Source organism: Oryctolagus cuniculus, chromosome X (genome assembly GCF_964237555.1).
Source record: "Oryctolagus cuniculus chromosome X, mOryCun1.1, whole genome shotgun sequence".
NCBI lineage: Eukaryota > Metazoa > Chordata > Mammalia > Lagomorpha > Leporidae > Oryctolagus > Oryctolagus cuniculus.
The window spans coordinates 37,294,123-37,314,765 of NC_091453.1; the positions used below are offsets into that span (position 1 = coordinate 37,294,123).

Genomic DNA, 20,643 nt, shown 5'->3' on the forward strand with positions numbered 1-20,643 from the left:
ATCAGGGCTCAAGGGTGGTGGTGGCAAAGGCTAAGGTGTGACGAAAATGTCCTAAAACAAGCTTTGCAGTGATGGTTGCACAACTCTGAACACGCTGAAAACCACTTCAAGTGGGTGAATTTTATTTCAATTTAAAGCAGTTTAAAGCAACCTCAAGGGCTGCTTGCAAATGACTGCAGTCTGAGCTTTAGTCTCCCATACATCGGGGGCAGAAAGATCAGTGGAGGAAAACCAGGGCAGGGTCCCTGTATGTGGCATGAGTTAGGCAGGAAAGCATTCCAGAAAGTATGAGATCACACACTTCACCTTGACCTTAAGCAACGAAGCATCGAGGGTGGCTGGAGGTGGCAGTGACATGCTCAGATCTATACTTTGGAGAACACCCTTCCAACCATGGACTTGTCCACATGAACACAATGTCATGGGATGCAAACCCCTCCGGGAGCCTAAGGCTAGAAAGGAGGGCATGAAGTTGGGGGAGGTTGTTGTGCAGGGGCTTCAGTGAGCAGGGCCAGAAGCCTGTTAGGGACAGGGGTGGGACTGGCTCAGGCGCAGAGTGGTGGGAGGAGGACCTGCAGGTTGTGCCCAGGGTTAAGGAGAAGCTAGTGGAGCAGTTCCAGACCCAGAGCCCCTGCCAACACTACAGCTGCTCCACTGACAGGTGAGGGAGGCCCGAGTCGCCCCTTCGAAGAGAAATGCACTTCAGAAACATGTTTCCAAAAAATGTTGCTAAGGGTTTTATTTCTAACAAGAGGAAAATAATAAAATAAAATTAAAATAGGCTTCAGTTGGAACCAAGTTTCTTGTTTTGCTTTGTTTTTGCTTTTCAACAAATTAATTACACACCAACAATCTTCTTTTATTACAACATGAACCCAGGAGGAGGAAAGGAGACGGGAGGACAGGGTGGGCAGGCCAAGGTGGTTGTGAGGACAAGCACCAAAAGCTTTCTTCCAATCACAGAGAGCCCTGGTTAGCTCCCAGCCAAATTCTCTAAAATAGAAACCTGTGAGCACAGCTATGTGAAGTTTCCTCCTTCTGGGTGGAACAGTCAAGGGAATGGGGGAAGGGGGAGGGAAGAAGAAAAAGGGGGGAGGGAGGCGAAAGAGTGAGAGAGGGAGGGAGGTTAGTGTAGCATGGCCTGGCCAGGGCCGGAACTGGGGAGAGAAGGAAGAGGAGAGTCCCCCAGTTTGCATAATGCACTGGCCTTGTCTCTGGAATGGTGCTGGCCCAGCCCCTGCTGCCTCCCTGCCCACCCATCTGTCTGTCTGCCTCAGGTGTCTGGGAATGCTGGTTAGAGGCTACCAGGGAGGGGGACTCCAGGGGCCGGCCCCCAGGAGCTGAGGTCTGAACAATACCTTGGAGTCAGAATATAAAAGTCAAGGGACCCGAGGGTGGGTGGGTGGGTGGGGGGCGGCCATCCCCCACATCTGCCCACCTCCCAAGAAGCAGGCTTGATGGTCAGAAAGAGGATCCTTGAGGCCCTGGGGTGGGGTGGGGGAGGTCTCCATTAGGGTCTGTGCTAGGCTCAGCCACTGTCACAACTGTTGCTGAGGCGGCTGCTGTGGGCAGGGCATGTGCAGCCGGGAAGTCAGAGTAGAGAAAGGGGCCGAGGGGCCTGAGGTGGCCCCTAGTGCTGCCGATTCCAAGCCATTCTGGTTCTCTTGGGTGCTGGGGCTGCCAGCGGTGGGGAGGGGTGCAGGGGGGGCCTCACCCCCACTCTCCTCCTCTAGCTCCTCCTCCTCCTGGGCCTCCTCAGCTTCCGGCCCTGAGCTCCGTACCCTCTTTGGCTCTAGCTCCTCTCGGGCTGGGTCATCGCCCTCCCCACCCCGATCCACCTTCCGCCGCCGCCGCCTTTCCAGGGCCCGGCCACGTGCCCGGCTGCCGTGGCGCTCCGCCTTCTCCAGCTGTTATCAGAGACAAGGGTCAGTGGTCAGGTCAAGGCTCCCTGCCTGCTTGGCCTGACTTCCCGGCCCTGCCCTCGACCCCCTGCCTCACCTCCAGAAGTGTGTGGATCCGCTCCAGGTCCGGAGGCTGCCCAGCCTGCAGTAGCTGCCAGATGCTGTGGTTCTCATCCAGGGTCACCTCCAGCAGGTCCCCCTCCATCATGAGCTCCTCCAGGGGCGCCCGGGTTGCCTCAGGCAGTTCCAACACAGGGCCAGTCAACTGCGGCAACAGTGTGGACAACAGCTCCAGATCTGGGGGGTTGTGAGGACAGGCTGGGTTAGAGGCCACCCTTGGTCTTCTAGGGACCACACAGGTCACTCTGGTGACAGTCAGCAGCCTGCCCATACCACACACGTCAGACCTACCTACCTCTCTTACCTGAGCCCTCCTCTGGGGCTACCTTCTCAGGACTGGTCACACTGTCTCCATTCTCCAGCAAGCCCTGGACCTGCCAAGGAGAACAAGGATGAACTAAGGGGAAACCAAGCCAAAGGACCTCTGCCTCTTCTTTCCCAAACCTGGAACTAAGGAGCCTCCACCTGCTGGAGGGATGGGCAGAGTCCAGGGATCCGGGGATGCAGAATGACACAAGGAAGCAGGGCCAAAGGAGACGGAAATTAGAGACCAGGGACAGGGCTAGCAGAGGGTAGGAGAGCGGAAGGTGAAGACAGGAGCAAGCCAAGCAGCTCACCTTAGGCATATCCTTGCCGCTGCCTTCTCTGAGGGGGTCAGAGGCAGGGGCTGGAGGGTAGGTAGGTGGCTCCTCGGGCCTGGGTTCAGCCTGTAGCCGTTGGCGGAGCTCGGCCAGCCTTCCCAACAGAGCAGTCACATCCTCCGAGGCCAGGGCCTGTCTGGCACGGCCTTGCCAGCTTATGGCCCTCTCAGTGAGGCACTGCAGGGCCTCGCCCTCAGGCAGCCGCACAGGCAGTCTCTGCAGGGCTACCAATAGTGCCAGGATGGTCTCCAGGCGCGGGCGCCGTGAGCGCATGCACAGTGGACACAGGAATTTGGTGTCCCATTCCCACCAGGCCAGCAGTGGGGATGAGGTGGGACTGGGCCTCGGGGAGCTGAGGAGGCGGGGCACCGACACACACCGCCCATGGAACCAGTCCTGACACAGGTCACACTGCAGAGCTCCCACCCCGGTCGGCACCTGCCCACACACACAGATGGAAGTTGCAGAGGCAGCCGTGGACGATGATGCCAGGGGGCTGGGCTTGGCTGAGTTCGTGCGACGCAGCTGCAGAATACCCTCCTTCTCCTTCTGTTCCCCTTCCTTGAAGGCCACGATCTGCCGTGCCCAGGAGAGGGGGAAAGAGTAGGTGAGCAGCCCATCCCCTTCTCCCTAGGGCCCCTTAACACCCCACTCCCAAACCAGAAGGACTGAAGCTCAGGGAGCAAGCGGTCTGCCCATGGTCACCCGGCTCAGACACTCTCTCACTGCCAGGCTCTTCTCCCGTCTGCGTCTAAGCTCCTTACCACAGAGCCTGGGTCCCTGAGGTCCTGCGCAGACAGCCCCAGCAGCTCTGTGTCAGATTTGTACAACCCCAGCTCCTTCTCCATCCACCGGCTGCGCTTGGTGCTGTCTGAGCCGGCGTCTGCACACGGGCAGAGCACCTGAGACAGGCAGACAGAGGGGGAGTGACCGGGCTTCTCCTACCTCCGACACCCTCTCCTCCCCTCCCTGGTGCCCCCCAAACCCATGTTCTCATAAGAGCCGTCTCTCAATAGCCATGCCAGGTGCAGGCGAGGCTATGGGTCAAGGTTCCAGGCCTCACCTCCAGCAGCGTGTAGCAAGAATTCTTCTTGAGGAAGGTCTTGGAGGCCTTCTCCCTCCAGGAGTGCGCTGTCAGTACCTGCAGCTCTAGCTGTCGTAGCTCCTCTAGTCCCACAGGCAGGTCCCGGCCCACAGCCACCAGGCCCTCCAAGTCATCCAAGCAGGGGTAGTGGTCGCCATTCTGGGGGCAGGTTTGACAGAAAGCTCAGTTCAACTCGTCAGCACCTACTGACACTTAACTCAATGCCCGGTGCGGAGTTGGGAAGACAGACTAGACTCAGTCTTAAGGCAGAAAAAAAAAACCCACGTCACCCAAAGGAACACCTACCTGGCTCTCTCCCACAATGCTTGCATCCACCCACTGGATGGATCCAGTCTGTCTCCAAGACCACTAGACTAGTGATTCTGTAATGGTCTGCCTCTCCTCCACACACCTGCCCTGCCTCCCACCACGTCCAAACTGGCCACACGAGCCCTCTTCACACATCACCCATCATGCACAGCTTCCCTCCTCACTATGTGGTATGCCCCTCCTCCTTTCTGGCCCACACAACCCAGCTGGATTACACAGACAGCCCAGGGCTGGAGGGTGGCAGGGTCCTCACTTGGATCTCATCCACGTCAGCAATCCAGGCCCGGGCCTTGGCAAGAGCCTCCTTGAGAGCTTGAATGTTGGGCAAGTGAACAGGGATGTTTTCTGCTTCGCGGATTATAGCCTCGAGTGTGGCTGGCGGGTGCTTCTGTCTAAAGGTAGGGAAAATAAAAGAGAGAGAGAGAGAGATAACTTCATGTGGTGTGATCTGCCTGACCAGGAGCCCAGCCTGCTCACTGAATCTATCTGCCTGGGCCCCTTGGGTGCCTGTGGTTCCTACAGCTCCTTTGGCCTACTGGCTTGTGCTCTGCCTGCAGGTGACTGGCGGTCCCTGTTCCTGCACAATGCACGCATACCCACATCCTTCTGCCACAGCACTCATGCCTCGCCTCTGCTGCCTGCCAGCAATGCCTACACGCAACCTGTATGTGTGTGTGAGATCAGGACTGTGGTCCGCTGGAATGCCCTGTGTGCAGCGTCCTTCTACCAACATCCAGCCATCTGCCTGCTCTGTGTGCTTCTGTGTACGTATGTGCACATGGCAGCCTATAGACCTGGTCCTCTATACACCGCTGCCTCTATCTGCTTATGGAGTTCCAAACAAAAACAAGGACAAGACAGGGAACGGCACAGGGGAGGAGAACACACCAACACAGGACTGTGAGGCCCAAGGCCACCAGTGGCAGTCACCCTCAGGTTCTTCACTTTATAAACTTTAAACGATGAGAGTGTGGCAGGGAGGGGAAGAGACTCGACCTACCTGGCCTCCAGGCAGAGGTGGGCCTTCTCCTCCCAGCGTTCAGCAATGGTCAACAGCTCCTGCAGCTCGGCCCGGGCCTTATCCACAGCAGGGCTAGGGGCAACACTGGCGCCCGCGACCAACAGTCCCCGCATGACAGCCAGGGTGCCTCTTCGGGCTGAGGGGGCCAGCGTGCGTTTCACCTCATCCAGCCATCGCGCCTGTTCCACCTGCCGCTGGAGCTGCTGGGCCTCAGGTACCTCCACCCCCAGCTGCCGCCCCCTCTCCAACAGGGACTGCAGTAGCCCTGGACTGGAGGGTAGTGAGGCCAGGGCCTCACGAGCCTCGGCCTGGTAGGCCTCCACCTGTTCCAGAATGCCCTACCAGGATACAGGATGAAGAACAAACTCCTCAGCTGGGCTCACTTCGAGGTCCCACCACCAGATAGATACCCTTGCCCCACCTACCTTCTTACCCTCCAATCTTCTGGAGCCTGACATGGGCCAGGCTCCCCTTCTCCAAGCCCTAAGACAGTAGTCTCTAACCCTGACTGCTCATTAGAATGCCCTAGGGAATTTGTTACAATGCAGATTCTTGGACTCAACCCCTAGATTCTTAACGGGTTGTAGAGGACTCCATTCTTGGAGGAAACAAGAGATCCTCTGGCTCTAAGAAATGCTAGGCTCTGCTACACTTCAACCTCACACAAACCTTTATGCGTTCATGCTGCTGTCTACTGCCCTCGCCATCTCGCTCCTTCTTTACTTTCATGAACTTTGCTCAACCTTCCAGACCCAGCAAGCACCAGGTTACCTCCTTCTCTTCCAGGAATCATTCCCTTGACTCTGCATCCCATACTCACACCCTTGTCACCCGCCCTTCAAATCCCGTTTCTAAGAGGCAGTCACTAGACCCTTGCTTCACACCTCCTGCTATTTCTCATACCCGCATACTATCTCACTCAAATACTTTCACTTTTTTTAAGGGAGCCAAGAGAGGCCTGCTGCTCAGGTCCCCCAAACCCCCTAATCCCCCAGCAACACTCCAAGCCCATCCCTCCTCACCTTGACATCACCAATCTGGTGCATGGCACAAGGCAGGTTGTTCATCTGGTCCAGAAAGGCCAGGAGCTCAGCCAGGGTCATCTGTAGACCAGCCACCCTGTGGGGGCTATGGAGTTTCACATGTGGGGTTTCAGGTCCAAGCCCAGTCCCTCCCTCCATCTCTGCACTAACACCCAAAACCTTTTCTCAGTATACCTGTCTACCTTGACCTTGCACACTTCAACTTCCCTCAACTTCCAAGGTTACAGGGATGGTTTTACAATACAAGTGCATTCATATGAGGGAAAAGAATTAGAAGGAAATCTATTTAGAGTGGAGAGGCTTAGAGATTAACTGATGGTAACAGAAGCTGAACTTCTCAATCCATCCTCTACTGTGAACTCTAAAGCTGTGATCAAGTTTATGTCTGTGTCCTGTTCTTGACCCTGAACATCCCACAACTCCTCCCTGCCCACAAAATCCTTTGGTCTCTTAATCTCCTCTAGGTACTGATGAATTCTGGCATTTTACAAAAGTCACTCATCCTCTCTATTCTAAGCTGCCTGGTCTCCTTGCCCTCTACAGTGCACCCTAGGTCATCTCACACTCCAATGCTGGCAGCTTTCTGCCAACACCTTGTCTGCCCAGTGGTATCAGAGTCCACGCCTGTCACACCTGTCCTGGATGCTGGGTCCTTAGCTGGCTACCTGAACCCCAATACCTCACACTGTCATACCCGGCTTCCTGGCCGCTGACCAGTCCCAGAGCCCGGGACACGCAAGCCTCCGCCTCACTCAGGCAGTTCTTTAGTCGCTGCAGCAGCTCGCTGTTAGGAAACCTCCGCTCACGGGCCTCAGACTCCAGCGCCCTCAGTTCTTCGAGGCCTAGAGGGAGAACGAGAGCAGCAAGGAGTAGGCAGCATTGAGTAAAGGCAGAAGAAGGGGGTTGGGGGTACAGAAGAAACGGGAATAGAACTTGCCTGTAGAGTCCCTCCGTCCCCCCATCACTCACTGCGCTTCCGCCCATCCTCCACCTCCAGGGCCACTCGCACTTTGTTGGCCCAGGTGTCAAAGGACTCGGCCCGAACCTTCAGTTTATGCAACATGGCAGGGAGTTCATCCAAGGTGTACCGATACCTGGAGAAAGAGGGCAGGGAAGAGCACATCTGGCCCAGCTCTACACCCCCTGCTTGTCCCACCTCCTCTAGACATGTCCCATACTCACCGCAGGTACTGCCGGCTACTGGAGCATTTGCAGAGGTCATTGATGTGGGAAAGGCAGACAAGGCCATCTGGACAGTCATAGCAGGCCAGGGCTGACAGGAAGCATGTGGTCTTGCACTTGATACACTGGCGCTCGTCATCTGGGAGCAGCTCAAATGCCTCTCGCTCAGCCTCGGTGATGCCCTGAGGGCATATCAACCCCCATACATTATAGAACCAGGACAGGATGGAAGACATCACCATCTCAGCCACCACCAAGAGCAATTTTAGACTCAAATCTACACTGAGGGCCATGGTGTTTGAAACGCCAAATCCCATGGAACATACCTGCCCTTGGTAAACTCCAAACTCTCAAAGCTGGAGGGATCAGATACACCAGGGCAAGATCAGTGTGGGCTGAGGCAGAGAGAATTTTATAGAGGAAGAAAAATCAGGTAAGAATCAGACCAGTGAAAAGGCCTTTCTCGTGAGATAAGGTGAGGAAAGTGGTGAACCAAGTTCCCACAGAGGTAGCAATCTGTGGGAGTGGCCAAGAGATAGGCCTGGTGTAGGGGGATCAAACTGGTTTCCAGTCACTTGCAGCCCACTGTGCTCTAGGCACCATGATGGCTGCTAAGCAGGCAAGAGACACCGTATGCAGGCGCTTGCGTCCAAGGCTTAAAGATACATTTTCCCCCAACAACATAGCTTCCAAACCTAAACCAATGACTTCATCTGTCCTTCAGATGAAGGGAAAGAAAAACTCAATCCAAAAATGAAGAAAAAAGCCGGTGATGCTGGAGTAACTGGAGGACAGTACAATGGCCAATTTTAGAGATTTCACAGGGAACTACTGGCTCCTTGGAGTTTCTATCTTACATATCAACTTTTAAATCTACCTATCCGCAAGCTGTAAGCGCAATGTATATTATACATCCCACTCTACTGATTAGCCATGTGGTCATGAATAAATTACTTAAGCCTCTTTAGACATCTCAGCTTCTTTGATAAGACAAGGGGTAACAGTATTATCCTCACTGGATTGTTACGAGGATCAACAAAGCCACTAAGGACTTAGCCAAGCATCTTAGCACTCAGAATAAGTGCTCAACACATATTTATTGTTATTAGGTCTGCTTTTCAAATCAGAACACGTTTCACAGGCCTGCCTCATCTTACAGGGGAGGAAACTAAGTCTCAGGGAGAATCAGTAACTTGCCAAAGGGAGGAGTTGACTGCAGTTAATTTTTACTCCAAAGGCAGGTAACAGTCTAAGGATGAAGCCCTTATGTTTTTTGGCATCATGGACTCTCCCGAAGTGGGTGCAAACCATGAGTCCTTTCCTGCAGGCAAGTACTCAAGCACACAATCTGTGACAGGACTGCAAGACTACAGCGTCCAGAACCCTTCTCTGAGAGCAGGAGCAAGAGTAAGGAATGTGAATGTCAGGGAGAGAAAGTCTACTCTCCCCACCTTGCTTTAGTTCCTTCCTGTAGCCTGGTACAGTCACAGGGCCATCATTTAATAATAGCACTGAACGGAGAGAAAATGATGCCTGGAAAAGCCCAGGGACTCACCACCACACACCACAATGGAGAGTCCCTAGAGTTCCAGCACTACTGCAGCTGGAAGTTTCCCAACAGCTCATGCTCACAGGCAAAGTATAGATGAGTTTGAAATAACAAAGTATTACCCTAAACAGGCAGCCAAGGATTGCTAGGACCAGTATTCCTTTCTAATCTTACGGAGGACTCTCATCAAGTCCATTTCCTAACTGGGCAAGTGTAGTGCTTAAAGCAAGTCACTGAAACTACAGAATAGACTTTATTGCTCTTTAGTGGTTTCCACACAGCTACACACAGAACTGACACACGCTTATGAGAAATCAATTAAAGTAGGACCTCTTTCTACTTGCTAATATTATTGCTCTAGCTTGAGTTGCTGAGCCACCTGAGTGTAATAAAATGGCACAAGAAACATTTCATATTTCAATCATTCTCTTCATGAATTAATATTACCAATAAGAGCAGCTGCTACACTATAAAGGCAGTATTAGATGCTTTGATATAAATCACTTTACTCAAGCTTTAGGACTACCTTGCAAGTTAGGTAATCCCATTTTATAGGGTGAGAAAGTAAAACTGGGAGATTAAGTAACACATAAAGTTGCTTAATCTCTCAGATCATTTCCTATGGGGGTTTCATACGCGGATCTGTCTTGTTGGATCATTTAAATAATGATGAACAGCTGCTGTATCAGCAGTTGCTATGGCCCAGTTACTGAACATTATCTTTAATCCACTCAACTACCTAAAAGTATATACATTATCACCAATTTTTAAGATGGGGAAACTGACATTCAGCAAAATACATTGACTTGTCCAAGGTTGCTAGTAAAAGGCAGAAGGTAAAATGGAATGAGGCTTTCAATCCAGATGGGTCTAGTTCTTTTTACTATAAGAGCAGAGGTGGGTGCTGTTGTTGCAGCATAGTGGGCTAAGTCAGTGCTTGAGACATCAGCATCCTGTACCAGAGTGCTAGCTAGAGTCCTAGCTGCTCAGCTTCTGACCCAACTTTCTATGAACGCACCTAGGAAGGCATCGGATCATGGCCCAAGTGTTTAGGCCCCTGCCAGCCACGTGGGAGACCCAAATGGAATTCCTGGCTCCCGGCATTGGCCTGGCTCAGATCTGGCTATTGCAGCCATTTGCAGACGTGAACCAGCAGATGGAAGATCTCTCTCTCCCTTTTTCACTCTCTGATGCTCTGCCTTTAAATCAAATAAATAAATATTTAAGATCTTTAAAGACCTTTAAGATCTTTTAAAATTTTTAAGATCTTTAACTCATCTTTAAGATTTATTTGAGAGGCAGAGTTACATACAGAGACAGTGAAAGACAGAGAGAGGTCCTCCATTCACTGGTTCAATCCCCAAATGGCTGTAATGGCCAGAGCTGGGATGATCCAAAGTCAGGAACCAGGAGCTTCTTCTGAATCTCCCACGTGGGTGCAGGGGCCCAAGCACTTGGGCCATCTTCTACTGCTTTCTCAGGCCATTAGCAGGGAGCTGGATTGGAAGTGGAGCAGCCAGGACTTGAACCAGCACCCATATGGGATGCCAGTGCTGCAGGTGAAGGCTTAGCCTACTATGACACAGCAGTTGCCTCAAATAATCTTAAAAAAATAGCAGTAACTACAACTTCTTCCTGGCACTACCTCTGCCTCACCCTCACCTCCACCAGGCTACGGTGTCTGACGCAGTGCACACCCTCTTCACTCACCTTCTCCAGGAGGGCTTTTCGTAAGCGCCGCTCCTCCTGTACCATGATGAACATTTCCTTATGCACAGCTGCTGCCAGGTTTAGGTCCAGCTTCTCTGGGCAGGCAGCCATCTTGCAAATGAGCTCCTCATGGGAGAAGACACAGTATCTTCGGAGCCGGCGATAGTGCTCAATGCACTGGCGCCCAGCTGGCAGCTACGGACAGGTTCAAAGTTGAGTATGGCCAAGCCTGCAGGCAGCATGCCTCAGCTTCCCCATAATCCTTGTTTCTTCCTGCCAGCCCACCACACTCCAGACTCACCCAGTCAGCAGTGCAAAAGTTGACAGCCTCGGCAAAGTTGTAGCCTTGGTTGAAGCCACTGTGGTAAGCACGGGGGAAGGTGATGACAAATTCTCCTGCACACTGGTTTGTGCGGACAACCTGAGGAAGAAAACAGGCCCAGGCCACTGAAATAGCAGTTTTCCAGTTAGAAACCTAAGTGTAAGGTCCTTAAGGAGAAAAAAGAAAGCCTCAAGGAACACAGTCTGACAACAGAATCCTAGATCCTCCAACTCTGAAAGGACCTCCACTTTCAGGTTTTTTTTTTTTTTTCCTGTGTTGAAGGATGATAGGAAGATTTCAGAATCAAAAATAAGGAATGCACATATCAAAATATTTCAATTTGCCTAGTAATTTTTTTAAAAAGTTTATCCATTTATTCATTTGAAAGGCAGAGCAACAGGGAGAGACAAAGATCCTCCATCTGCTAGTACACTCCCCAAATGGCTGCAATGGCAAGGGTGGGGCCAGGATGAAGCCAGAAATTCCATCCTGGTCTCCCACAGAGGTGGTAAGGGCCCAAGTGCTAGGGCCATCTTCAACTAACTTCCCAGGCACATCAGCAGGGAATAGGATCAGAAAAAGAGCAGCCAGGACTCGAACTGACACTCTGGTACAGGATACCAGTGTCTCAAGCAGTGGTTTAATCCTGGCACTGCAATGCCAGCCTTAGCCTCTAAGAGTGTAGTGAAAATAACTAGACTCTTCTAGATTGAAAACCACATCCCATTTTCTGGGATGCTGGTGTAGCAAGCAGTGGCTTAATAACCCACTGAGCCAAATGCCGGCAGGCCCCTTTCCTAGTAATTTTTATAAAAATTATAAATATCACTTTTCATGCATGAATTAAGAGCCAAATGGTTCCACAACATTTTGTTATAAAATCAGCAGGTTCTACCATTCTCCCCTCCCCAAAGTTTATCATTTTCACCTCTTGTGATTATTTTGGCATTGACCTTAACAATACCAAATAACACGTTCCAGACTTTGTTAAATACATCCTCACATTTCTCAATTTTCTGTTTTCTATGAAAGTACTAGTAATTTAAATGTCTGTATTCTTACTCCCACACTTGACTGCATATAGAATTCTAAGATGAAAATCATCTTGAAGGCATTGCCCTCATCTTCCAGGTTCTGGTTTCAACACTGAAAAGCCATTCTGAGTGCATTCTCAGTATGCTCTTTTATTTATCAACTGAGAGGCAGAGAGAGCTCCCATTTGCTAATATACTCCCCAGATGTCTGCAACAGCAAACGCTGGGCTGGACCAAAGCTGGGAGCTGGAAACTCAACCCAGGTCTCCCAAGTGGGTGGCAGGAATCCAATTACTTGAGCCATCACCACTGCCTCCCAGGGTCTGCATTACCAGGAAGCTAGAGTCAGATGCCAGAGCCAGTTATGGGACCAGCTGGTTCTGGGAGCTGATATGGGACACATGCATTTTAACTGCTAGGCTAAACGCCTACCCCTTCCCCTCCATTATGTGCTTTTAAAAATAGTTCTCGGGGCTGGCACTGTGGCATAGCCGGTAAAGCTGCCACCTGGAGTGCTGACATCCCATATGGGTGCCAGTTCTAGTCCTGGCTGCTCCACTTCTGATCCAGCTCTCTGCTATGGCCTGAGAAAGCAGTGGAAGATGGCCCAAGTGATTGGGCCCCTGTGCCCGCGTGGAAGCTCCTTGCTCCTAGCTTTGGATTGGCGCAGCTTCAGCCATTGCGGCCATCCGGGAAGTGAACCAGCAGATGGAAGACCTCCCCGCCCCCACCACTTTGTAACTCTGCCTTTCAAATAAATAAATCTTTTAAAAAATAAAAATAGTTCTCAGAATGTTCTTTTGAAATAGAATCCTGCTCCTCTTTCATGTTTTTGGTACAACAGTTGCCTCTTATTTGTGGAGGATATGTTCCAAGACTCCCAGCGGATGTCTGAAATCGCCAATGGTACCAAACCTTATAAACACTGATTTTTCCTATATATACATACAGAAACTTGCTACTTTTTCCATCTTACCTAAGCACTTATCACACACTGTGCCTTTAACTTTTGCAGTTTAAGATGTGTTAGCAAAACCAGCACATTTTCCTTCTTCACAATTTCATGGATAGATTAGTTTACACCATAGATCTTAGAAATCTCAGCATACAATGTTTTTCCTTTATTACATAGACAGTGCTCATTTTTTCACTTACACGTACTTTACAGCTTCTATTTGTCATATCCGAATGCCAGCAACAACACTCTTGCACTTTGGGGCCATAATTAACAAAGACAAGGGTTATTTGAACATAAGAATCATGGCACCATGAGTCAATCTGATAACCTTTGATAACTGAAAGGGTTATTACTGAGTGACTAAGGGGCAGGTGGCATAAACAGCATGGATAGGCTGGACAAAGGGATGATTCACAACCCGGGAGGACAGAGCAGGATGGCACAAGATTTCATCCCACTACACAGAACAGTGCACAATTTAAAACTCATAGGTTATTTATTTCTGGAATTTTCCATCTAATATTTTTATACTGTGGCTGACCATAGGTAACTGAAACCTTGGAAAGTGAAATTGCAGGTGAGATGGGATTTCTACACATGTCTATCTCTGAAGATATCAACGATGTTTCTTTTTTTCCTTTTCTTTATAAATTTACTTCTCCCTGCTTAGCTTCTGTTTCTCCAAGTTAGTTTTTGTTTGGTTCTTTCTTTTTTTTTGACAGGCAGAGTGGACAGTGAGAGAGAGAGAGAGAGAGAAAGGTCTTCCTTTTGCTGTTGGTTCACCCTCCAACGGCCACCGCGGCCGGCGCGCTGCGGCCGGCGCACCACGCTGATCTGATGGCAGGAGCCAGGTACTTCTCCTGGTCTCCCATGGGGTACAGGGCCCAAGCACTTGGGCCATCCTCCACTGCCCTCCTGGGCCACAGCAGAGAGCTGGCCTGGAAGAGGGGCAACCGGGACAGAATCCGGCGCCCCAACCGGGACTAGAACCCGGTGTGCTGGCGCCGCTAGGTGGAGGATTAGCCTATTGAGCCACAGCGCCGGCCGCTGTTTGGTTCTATTTTATTTTCCAGGGCTTCCTCAATTGTTTGTTTATCTGGGACTGCCTGCTTATATAAAAGGAAGAAACAAACAAAAAAAAAACTGAATGGAAGCTATGAGTACATAGGTGAAGCTTATCAACTGTGAGCTTCAATGTGGGTGATATGGCTGGACCATTTAGTATGGGAAATTCCAAGTCCTTCCTCTAGATCAGTCAGATTCCCAGAGAAAACACTTCCATTTTCTTCCTGTAGGAAAAAGTCCTGGCTGCCAGTATTCTAACAGCCATGTGGAAGAAGACAGCTGGGATCCTCATCATCTAGTATGCATACAATGATAAAAATCCTACTATTTTCACTCTGGCTCCAACCTTAAGTGTATCTAGGTGACATCAATTCAGAGTACCCTTTTGTTTTAACATCTTCAGAAATAAAATCTTCAGTCTTACTAGAGTAAAAAAAGACACTTACAGCCACTCAACGTGGAAAAGGATCTCACAGCTTCTCATATAGACATGTATCAACTCTTATTTTTCACTCTATCCGTGTATTCCTAAAATGCCTGGGACCACCAACTACAAACCTTTAGGGGATTCTGAGGTTTAAATCATATGTTCTTAGTATGGGCTTAATATTCAGTTCTTTTGGGGCCAGGATTATTGCAAAATGGGTAAAGCCACTGCCTGCAACGCTGGTATCCCACATGGGTGTTGATTTGGGCCCTGGCTGCTCCACTTCTGATCCAGATCCCTGCTAATAGCTTAGGAAAGCAGAAGATGGCCCAAGTGCTTAGACTCCTGCTACCCATGCATGAGATTTGGATGAAGCTCCAGGTTTTGGTTTGGCCCAGCCCTGGCCACTGGGGCCATTTGAGGAGTGAACCAGTGGATGGAAGATTGATCGCTCTCTCTCTCCCTCTCCCTCTGTAACTCTGCCTTTCAAATAAATGATTTTAAGAATCTATTAAAAATAGTTTTTTCATTAACCTGTTTTGTAGTCTGAAGAATGTTACTGTTGTTTCCTCCCATTTTTTCCAGGTCTGTGATTTGTTTAGCTTAACAAAAATCATTTTGTGTCATTTTAGTGGGGTTTCTGAAAGGAACAGAAGCAGCCATTTGTATGATTAATTCATCTCTTTTACCACAAAGTCTCACAACTGAAGATGAACACTCAATGCTGGGGAAGGTGCAATGGAATAGGTATAGTGCTGAAATGAGAATCCATTCTACTCTCTGGAAAGCAAATTTGCTAATGTATATCAAAATCTGAAATGTATATACCCTTCTTACCAACGATTCTTTGGTTAGGATTCTTGATTAATAAGGGGAGAGTTAACATCCTAACAATACTGAATCTTCCCAATCACGAATATCTCCACATGTATTTGGGTCATGTTATTAGCTCCCACCTCTAGTATGCTTTCTTCTTCTCGGATCTATCGCTAATCAGAGGTAACATCAGCATTTCTTGCCTGGATTATTCTACTGATTTCCATTAGAAATCACTAGAATTATCTTCCCAAAAATGTAATGCTGATCAGATCATGCTTCTGCTGAGAACCTCTCACTGGCTCTGGCAGGCAAACTCACTCTGTTTTCAAGGATCACTGCTTCTACAAACCTTTTCCCAACACCTCCTTCTTACATTCTTTTATTGCCCAATCTGTTGTTCATTTGCAGTGCCTGTAATACTTCATTATGCTTTGTTTATGCCTCTCTCTATTCTCTATTCTCCACTGTGTATATGCAAAGGCAGGCACCGGTTTATTTACCTTTAGGGTGTTGACCAGTGGCCTTGCACACAGATAGAACTCCAGCAATGTTTGCTGAATGATCTAGTCCCAGCCTTAATTTTGTAGATATGACAATTAAGTTCCAAAAAAACCCCAGGTAACAGAGCAGGGAGTAGAACCCAACATCCTGATTCTTCGTCCCAACCTACACTCTTTAGTCTGCCACTTTACCGTTTTCTATGTGGTTATCTGGAACAGCTGTCCTCACATTCTACAGATGCTAAAAATGATAATTATGAACAGACAAAAAGCAATAACAACTCAAATGTTCACCAACTGGTAAACTGAATATTGGGGCATAGAAGAAATGAAGTTATGACACATGCTACAACATAGATGAACTTCAAAAACAGGCTGAGAGAAGCCAGACACAAAAAGACTACATATTATTCTAGGAATGGCAAATCTAGAGAGGAAGAAAGCAGTTACATGTCTGCTGGGGACAAGGGCTGGAATGGAGAATGGCTGGGATGTTGGGAATGTTCTTACACTGGATTGTGGTACCAGCACAGCTGTGTCAATTCACTGAACCGTGTGCTTAAAATGGATGAACTTTATGGTAGCCAAATGATAGTGCAATAATATTACTACCACTATTATTATTTTAAAAATGAGAGTTACAAAGATTTCATAGTAAAGTAAAATCATTGTAGACGAATGCTGGTCCAAGAGAATTATGCTAGGCACACACGGTACTTTTAAATTCCTGGACAGCTACATTAAAAAAGTGAAAAAAAGGGCCAGTGCTGTGGCCACCACCTGCAGCACCGGCATCCTACATGGGCACCAGCTTGAGACTCAGCTGCTTCACTTCAAATCTAGCTCCCTGCTAATGTGTCTGGGAAAGCAGTGGGAGATGGCCCAAGTCTCTGGGTCCCCGTATCCATATGCGAGACTTGGATGAAGCTACTTGCTCCTGGCTTTGATCTGACTCAGCCCTGGCTGGTGTAGCCAACCATTTGGGGTATAAACCAGCGAATTTTCTCTGCCTCTGCCTCTCCCTCTCTGTAAACTCTTTCAAATAAACAAATCTTTAAAAATAATCTTAACATACTGAACTCAATGCAGTTTTACTACTATCAATGTGTAAACTGGCATACAAAAGTATTAATTAGAGAGATACTTTACATCTTTTCTTCATACTAAGTTTTGAAATCCCATATGGTTTTATACATTTCAGCACATCTCAGCTAGGACTAAGCACATTTCAAGAGTCCAACAGTAACATGTGGCTAGTGGCTATGGAATTGGACAGTGCAGTTCTAGATCTTTCAACTTACCAACAGATTGTAAAACCCATACACTGATAATTGCGTCTAAATTCACATAGAAAAACAATAGATGGAAATATAAAATATTTTAGGGTAAAGAGAATAAGTAATTGGGGTGACTGCTCTGTTTCCCACTTTTTGGAAAGGGGGCATGTTTCATTTTTAAGGAAAATAATACACTACCTATCTATAAAAAGAAATGGCCTTCTCCCAACAAAGGGGAAGGCAGGAGGAGTACGGGCTAAAGATAGCTCTGGAGGGAGCTCCAGCTGGCTACACCAGAGCTTGCCAGTAGGAGAACATAAAAATCACAGATGCCTTGGTTTAGGAGGATCATGCCCAAGTCCAAAGGGCCTGGAGAGGCCAGGAACTACAAAGGGCAGGGCAGACAGAGGGCAGGGTGGCAAAACAGCAGCTGGCCAGAGAAGTTGGTGAGTCATAAGCAGGAAAAATGCCATGGAAGTGCTAGCAAAGAGCACATGTTTAAAAATGAGACAAGTATTTCAAAAACAGGTAAGAATTGAACAGTGCCATGATCTTTGACATACTCGGGTACTTCAAGAAGTTTGTGGAAAATGGAATTTAAAGTTTATTTGGGTTCCCAAATTTCTGAAATCTACGCTTACAGAGGGTTTTTAAAAGATTCATGAAAGGGGCCAGCACTGTGGCACAGCAGGTAAAGCTGTGATGGCCTAAGTCTTTGGGCCCCTGCACCCGGAGAAAGATCCTGGCTTTGGATCAGCCCAGCTCTGGCTGTTGTGGCCAATTGGGGAGTGAACCAGTGAATGAAAGACCTCCCCCAACCCCTCTCTCTGCCTCCACCTCTCTGTAACTTTGCCTTTCAAATAAATATATATTTTTTAATTTATTTGACAGAGTTAGACAGTAGAGAGAGAGAGAGACAGAGAGAAAGGTCTTCCTTCCATTGGTTCAACCCCCTAATGGCCACTACAGCCGGAACTACGACAATCCAAGGCCAGGAGCCAGGTGCTTCCTCCCGGTCTCCCATGCAGGTGCAGGGGCCCAAGCACTTGGGCCATCCTCCACTGCACTCCCTGGCCACAGCAGAGAGCTGGCCTGGAAGAGGAGCAACTGGGACTAGAACCCAGCTCCCATATGGGATGCTGGCGCCACAGGCGGAGGATTAACCAAGTGAGCCACAGCGCCAGCCCCTCAAATAAATATTTTTAAAAAATTCATGAAAAATGGAATTAAAAGATAATGTGGGGAGTATCTGGTGCAGTGGTTAGCACACTGCTTGAGACGTCCATATCCTACACTGGAGTGCCCAGGGTTCAAGTTCTGGCCCCATTCCCAATTCTAGTTTCCTACTAACATGCACCTTTGAAACCAGTAGGTGATGACTCGAGTATATGGGTCCCTGCTATCCATGTGGGAGATCTGGATTGAGATCTGGTCTCCTGAGTTCAGCCAGGCCCAGCCCCGGCTGATGCAGGCATTTGGAGAGCAAACCTGTGCGTTGGAGATATCTCTCTTTCAAATAAACTAATGAAAAAAGAAATCATGTGAGGGGCCAGCAAAGTGGCACAGGTTAATCCTCTGCCTGCGGTGCCAGCATCCCATATGGGCGCCTGTTCTAGTCCTGGTTGCTCCACTTCCAATCCAGCTCTCTGCTATGGCCTGGTTAAGCAGTAAAAGATGGCCCAAGTGCTTGGGCCCCGGCACTCACGTGGGAGACCGGAAGAAGTACCTGGCTCCTGGCTTCAGATTGGCGCTCTTGCTGTTGCAGCCATTTGGGGAGTGAACCAACAGAAGAAAGACTTTTCTGTCTCTCCCTCTCACTGGCTATACCTCCACCTCTCAAATAAAATATAAAAATCTTTAAAAAAAAAAAGTTCATAAAAAATTTAAAAAAAAATAAATAATGTGAATTTTCCAAAAACTTTCTGAAGCCCCTCTGTATGCACCTTAGCTGCTCAAATCCTTGAGTCTTCGACTCTTATGGTTTTCCTTGGTATTAGACAAGGATTGATGCAGTGCTATGGATCAGGAAGGGAGCAATCTGAGGAAAGTATACACCCAATGTTCACCTGTGAGGCAGCAAGACTGGAAGGGCCCTCAATCATCTCAACTCCAGTAATAGTAATCCTTTAAAAACAGGGTGAGGCAGAAAGGGAAATGGACCCTTCTGAGTGGAGAAAGACTGACTGAGCTACTGTGGGATACTCCCCCTGTCCAATTTCCTAGGTATCTGAATCCTTGATTTTGAGTATCACTAAGACATATAATGAAAAAATATGACTCACAGGATATACAGTATTATCAAAATGAGATAAAGGTAAGAAGAGACCCCAGTGATAACCACTGACCTAGGCCAAAGCCCTCCTGTACAGAAGTCCAAGGATCCATCACAGGGACTTGCTGTCTATCGTGCACCATGCATTGTATTTTGAAATCCATGCTTAAGTGGCAGCATGGCCAAGGCCAGACAGGGTGGAAGGAACAGGGAGGAACGGACGAAGGTACTAACTCCTATTCTTATAGGACTATAGATCTAGCTGTTTTAAGATCCATACCAGAAAACTGGCTGATGTTAACCAATGCTAAAAATCCCCAGAAATCTACTGCTTCTCAAGGTAAGCAAGGCTGTATAACCAGCAAAATGTTTTACAGGGTGGAAGAGGAATACACAGAGGAGGAGGACAGGCCAGGACCAACCTGTTATAGGAGTGAAAAGACCTACCACTCCAAAGAATGGTGACGATTGAAAAATGCAAGAGACTGCTAGTTGTCCTGGTATTCATTCTGATCTTCTTTAATGGCATGACTTCCAATTTGTAGGTGGTATATGAACCTTCTAGAAGCATAATTATATTTCCTTGTTTCCCTTATGGCTATGTGGTCATGTGACCACTAACAGGAGATGAACGGAAATGATGTGTCCTTAAAGGTAAGGAGACTTGTCTAACCTTGCCCTTCTCCCATTTCCCTCTTCAACTGGCTAGAACGAAGATGTGAGAATAAGCCATTCCTAAGCTGTTGCCTTCAAACACATGGCCCAGGGGCCTCACCACCACACTGTGTATCTAATCACTGTTATTTTAGGTCTCTATTAGAACAAACACATAACCTGATTAAGGTAGCACAAGAATAAGAAAAGAGCAAGGGTAAATTCCAGAAGACAAACACCATCCCCTTGTCCCTGCTTTTGGACACTCACCGGCACGCCATGGGACATGAGGGTGTTGGGATTCATGAGTGTGACAAGTTGGTGCAGGAGGTCAGGCTGGCTATCAAAGAGCTCAGGCGTCAGCTTCTTCATCACCTCTTCCAAGTGTTCTGCAGCAAGTGAAGGTACCCCATACCAGGTCTTTGGCTCACCCCTGCACAAGTGCAAAGGGGACAAATAGATTAGTCCCATCTATGGCCACTCAAGGAACCATGATGATTGCCTCCCTGGCTCTCCACGACCCTCACTCACCAGTGGAGGTAGTTAATGGAGTAACTCCAGTGATCCTCAATATGCCAGCAAAAGGCTGAAAAGACCATGCCCACGTAGAGCCAGGGCACCTTCATGCCAGAGATATCTGCATTGATGTGGCATAGTACAGACTGTTCTAATACCGGCATCACATTCAGGTTCCAACCGCTGGTAGCGTACTCCTGTCAGGTTAGATATTTGTG

The 20,643-nt window shown here is 48.7% G+C and overlaps 1 protein-coding gene across 6 annotated transcripts in view; it reads right to left on the reverse strand.

Annotated features, from left to right (window-relative positions):
• Nucleotides 1-713: 713 nt before the first annotated feature.
• KDM5C (lysine demethylase 5C) overlaps nucleotides 714-20,643 on the reverse strand; it is a 33,529-nt gene continuing 13,599 nt past the window's right edge. For 2 of the 6 annotated variants that reach the window (XM_051827113.2, XM_002720016.5), the window contains exons 11-26: nucleotides 20,441-20,622; nucleotides 20,180-20,342; nucleotides 10,883-11,002; nucleotides 10,582-10,776; nucleotides 7,323-7,504; nucleotides 7,110-7,234; nucleotides 6,835-6,982; nucleotides 6,120-6,225; nucleotides 5,077-5,435; nucleotides 4,330-4,468; nucleotides 3,726-3,905; nucleotides 3,427-3,564; nucleotides 2,639-3,238; nucleotides 2,326-2,395; nucleotides 1,999-2,198; nucleotides 714-1,907 (exon numbers count right to left, since the gene is read on the reverse strand). In XM_051827113.2, coding sequence (XP_051683073.1) covers nucleotides 1,539-1,907; nucleotides 1,999-2,198; nucleotides 2,326-2,395; nucleotides 2,639-3,238; nucleotides 3,427-3,564; nucleotides 3,726-3,905; nucleotides 4,330-4,468; nucleotides 5,077-5,435; nucleotides 6,120-6,225; nucleotides 6,835-6,982; nucleotides 7,110-7,234; nucleotides 7,323-7,504; nucleotides 10,582-10,776; nucleotides 10,883-11,002; nucleotides 20,180-20,342; nucleotides 20,441-20,622 — 3,276 coding nt within the window. In that variant the 3' untranslated portion in view covers nucleotides 714-1,538. Of the gene's footprint in view, nucleotides 1,908-1,998; nucleotides 2,199-2,316; nucleotides 2,396-2,638; nucleotides 3,239-3,426; nucleotides 3,565-3,725; nucleotides 3,906-4,329; nucleotides 4,469-5,076; nucleotides 5,436-6,119; nucleotides 6,226-6,834; nucleotides 6,983-7,109; nucleotides 7,235-7,322; nucleotides 7,505-10,581; nucleotides 10,777-10,882; nucleotides 11,003-20,179; nucleotides 20,343-20,440; nucleotides 20,623-20,643 lie in introns of all 6 variants that reach the window. The other 4 variants (XM_008272648.4, XM_008272647.4, XM_051827114.2 and 1 more) reach the window with 3 other exon arrangements.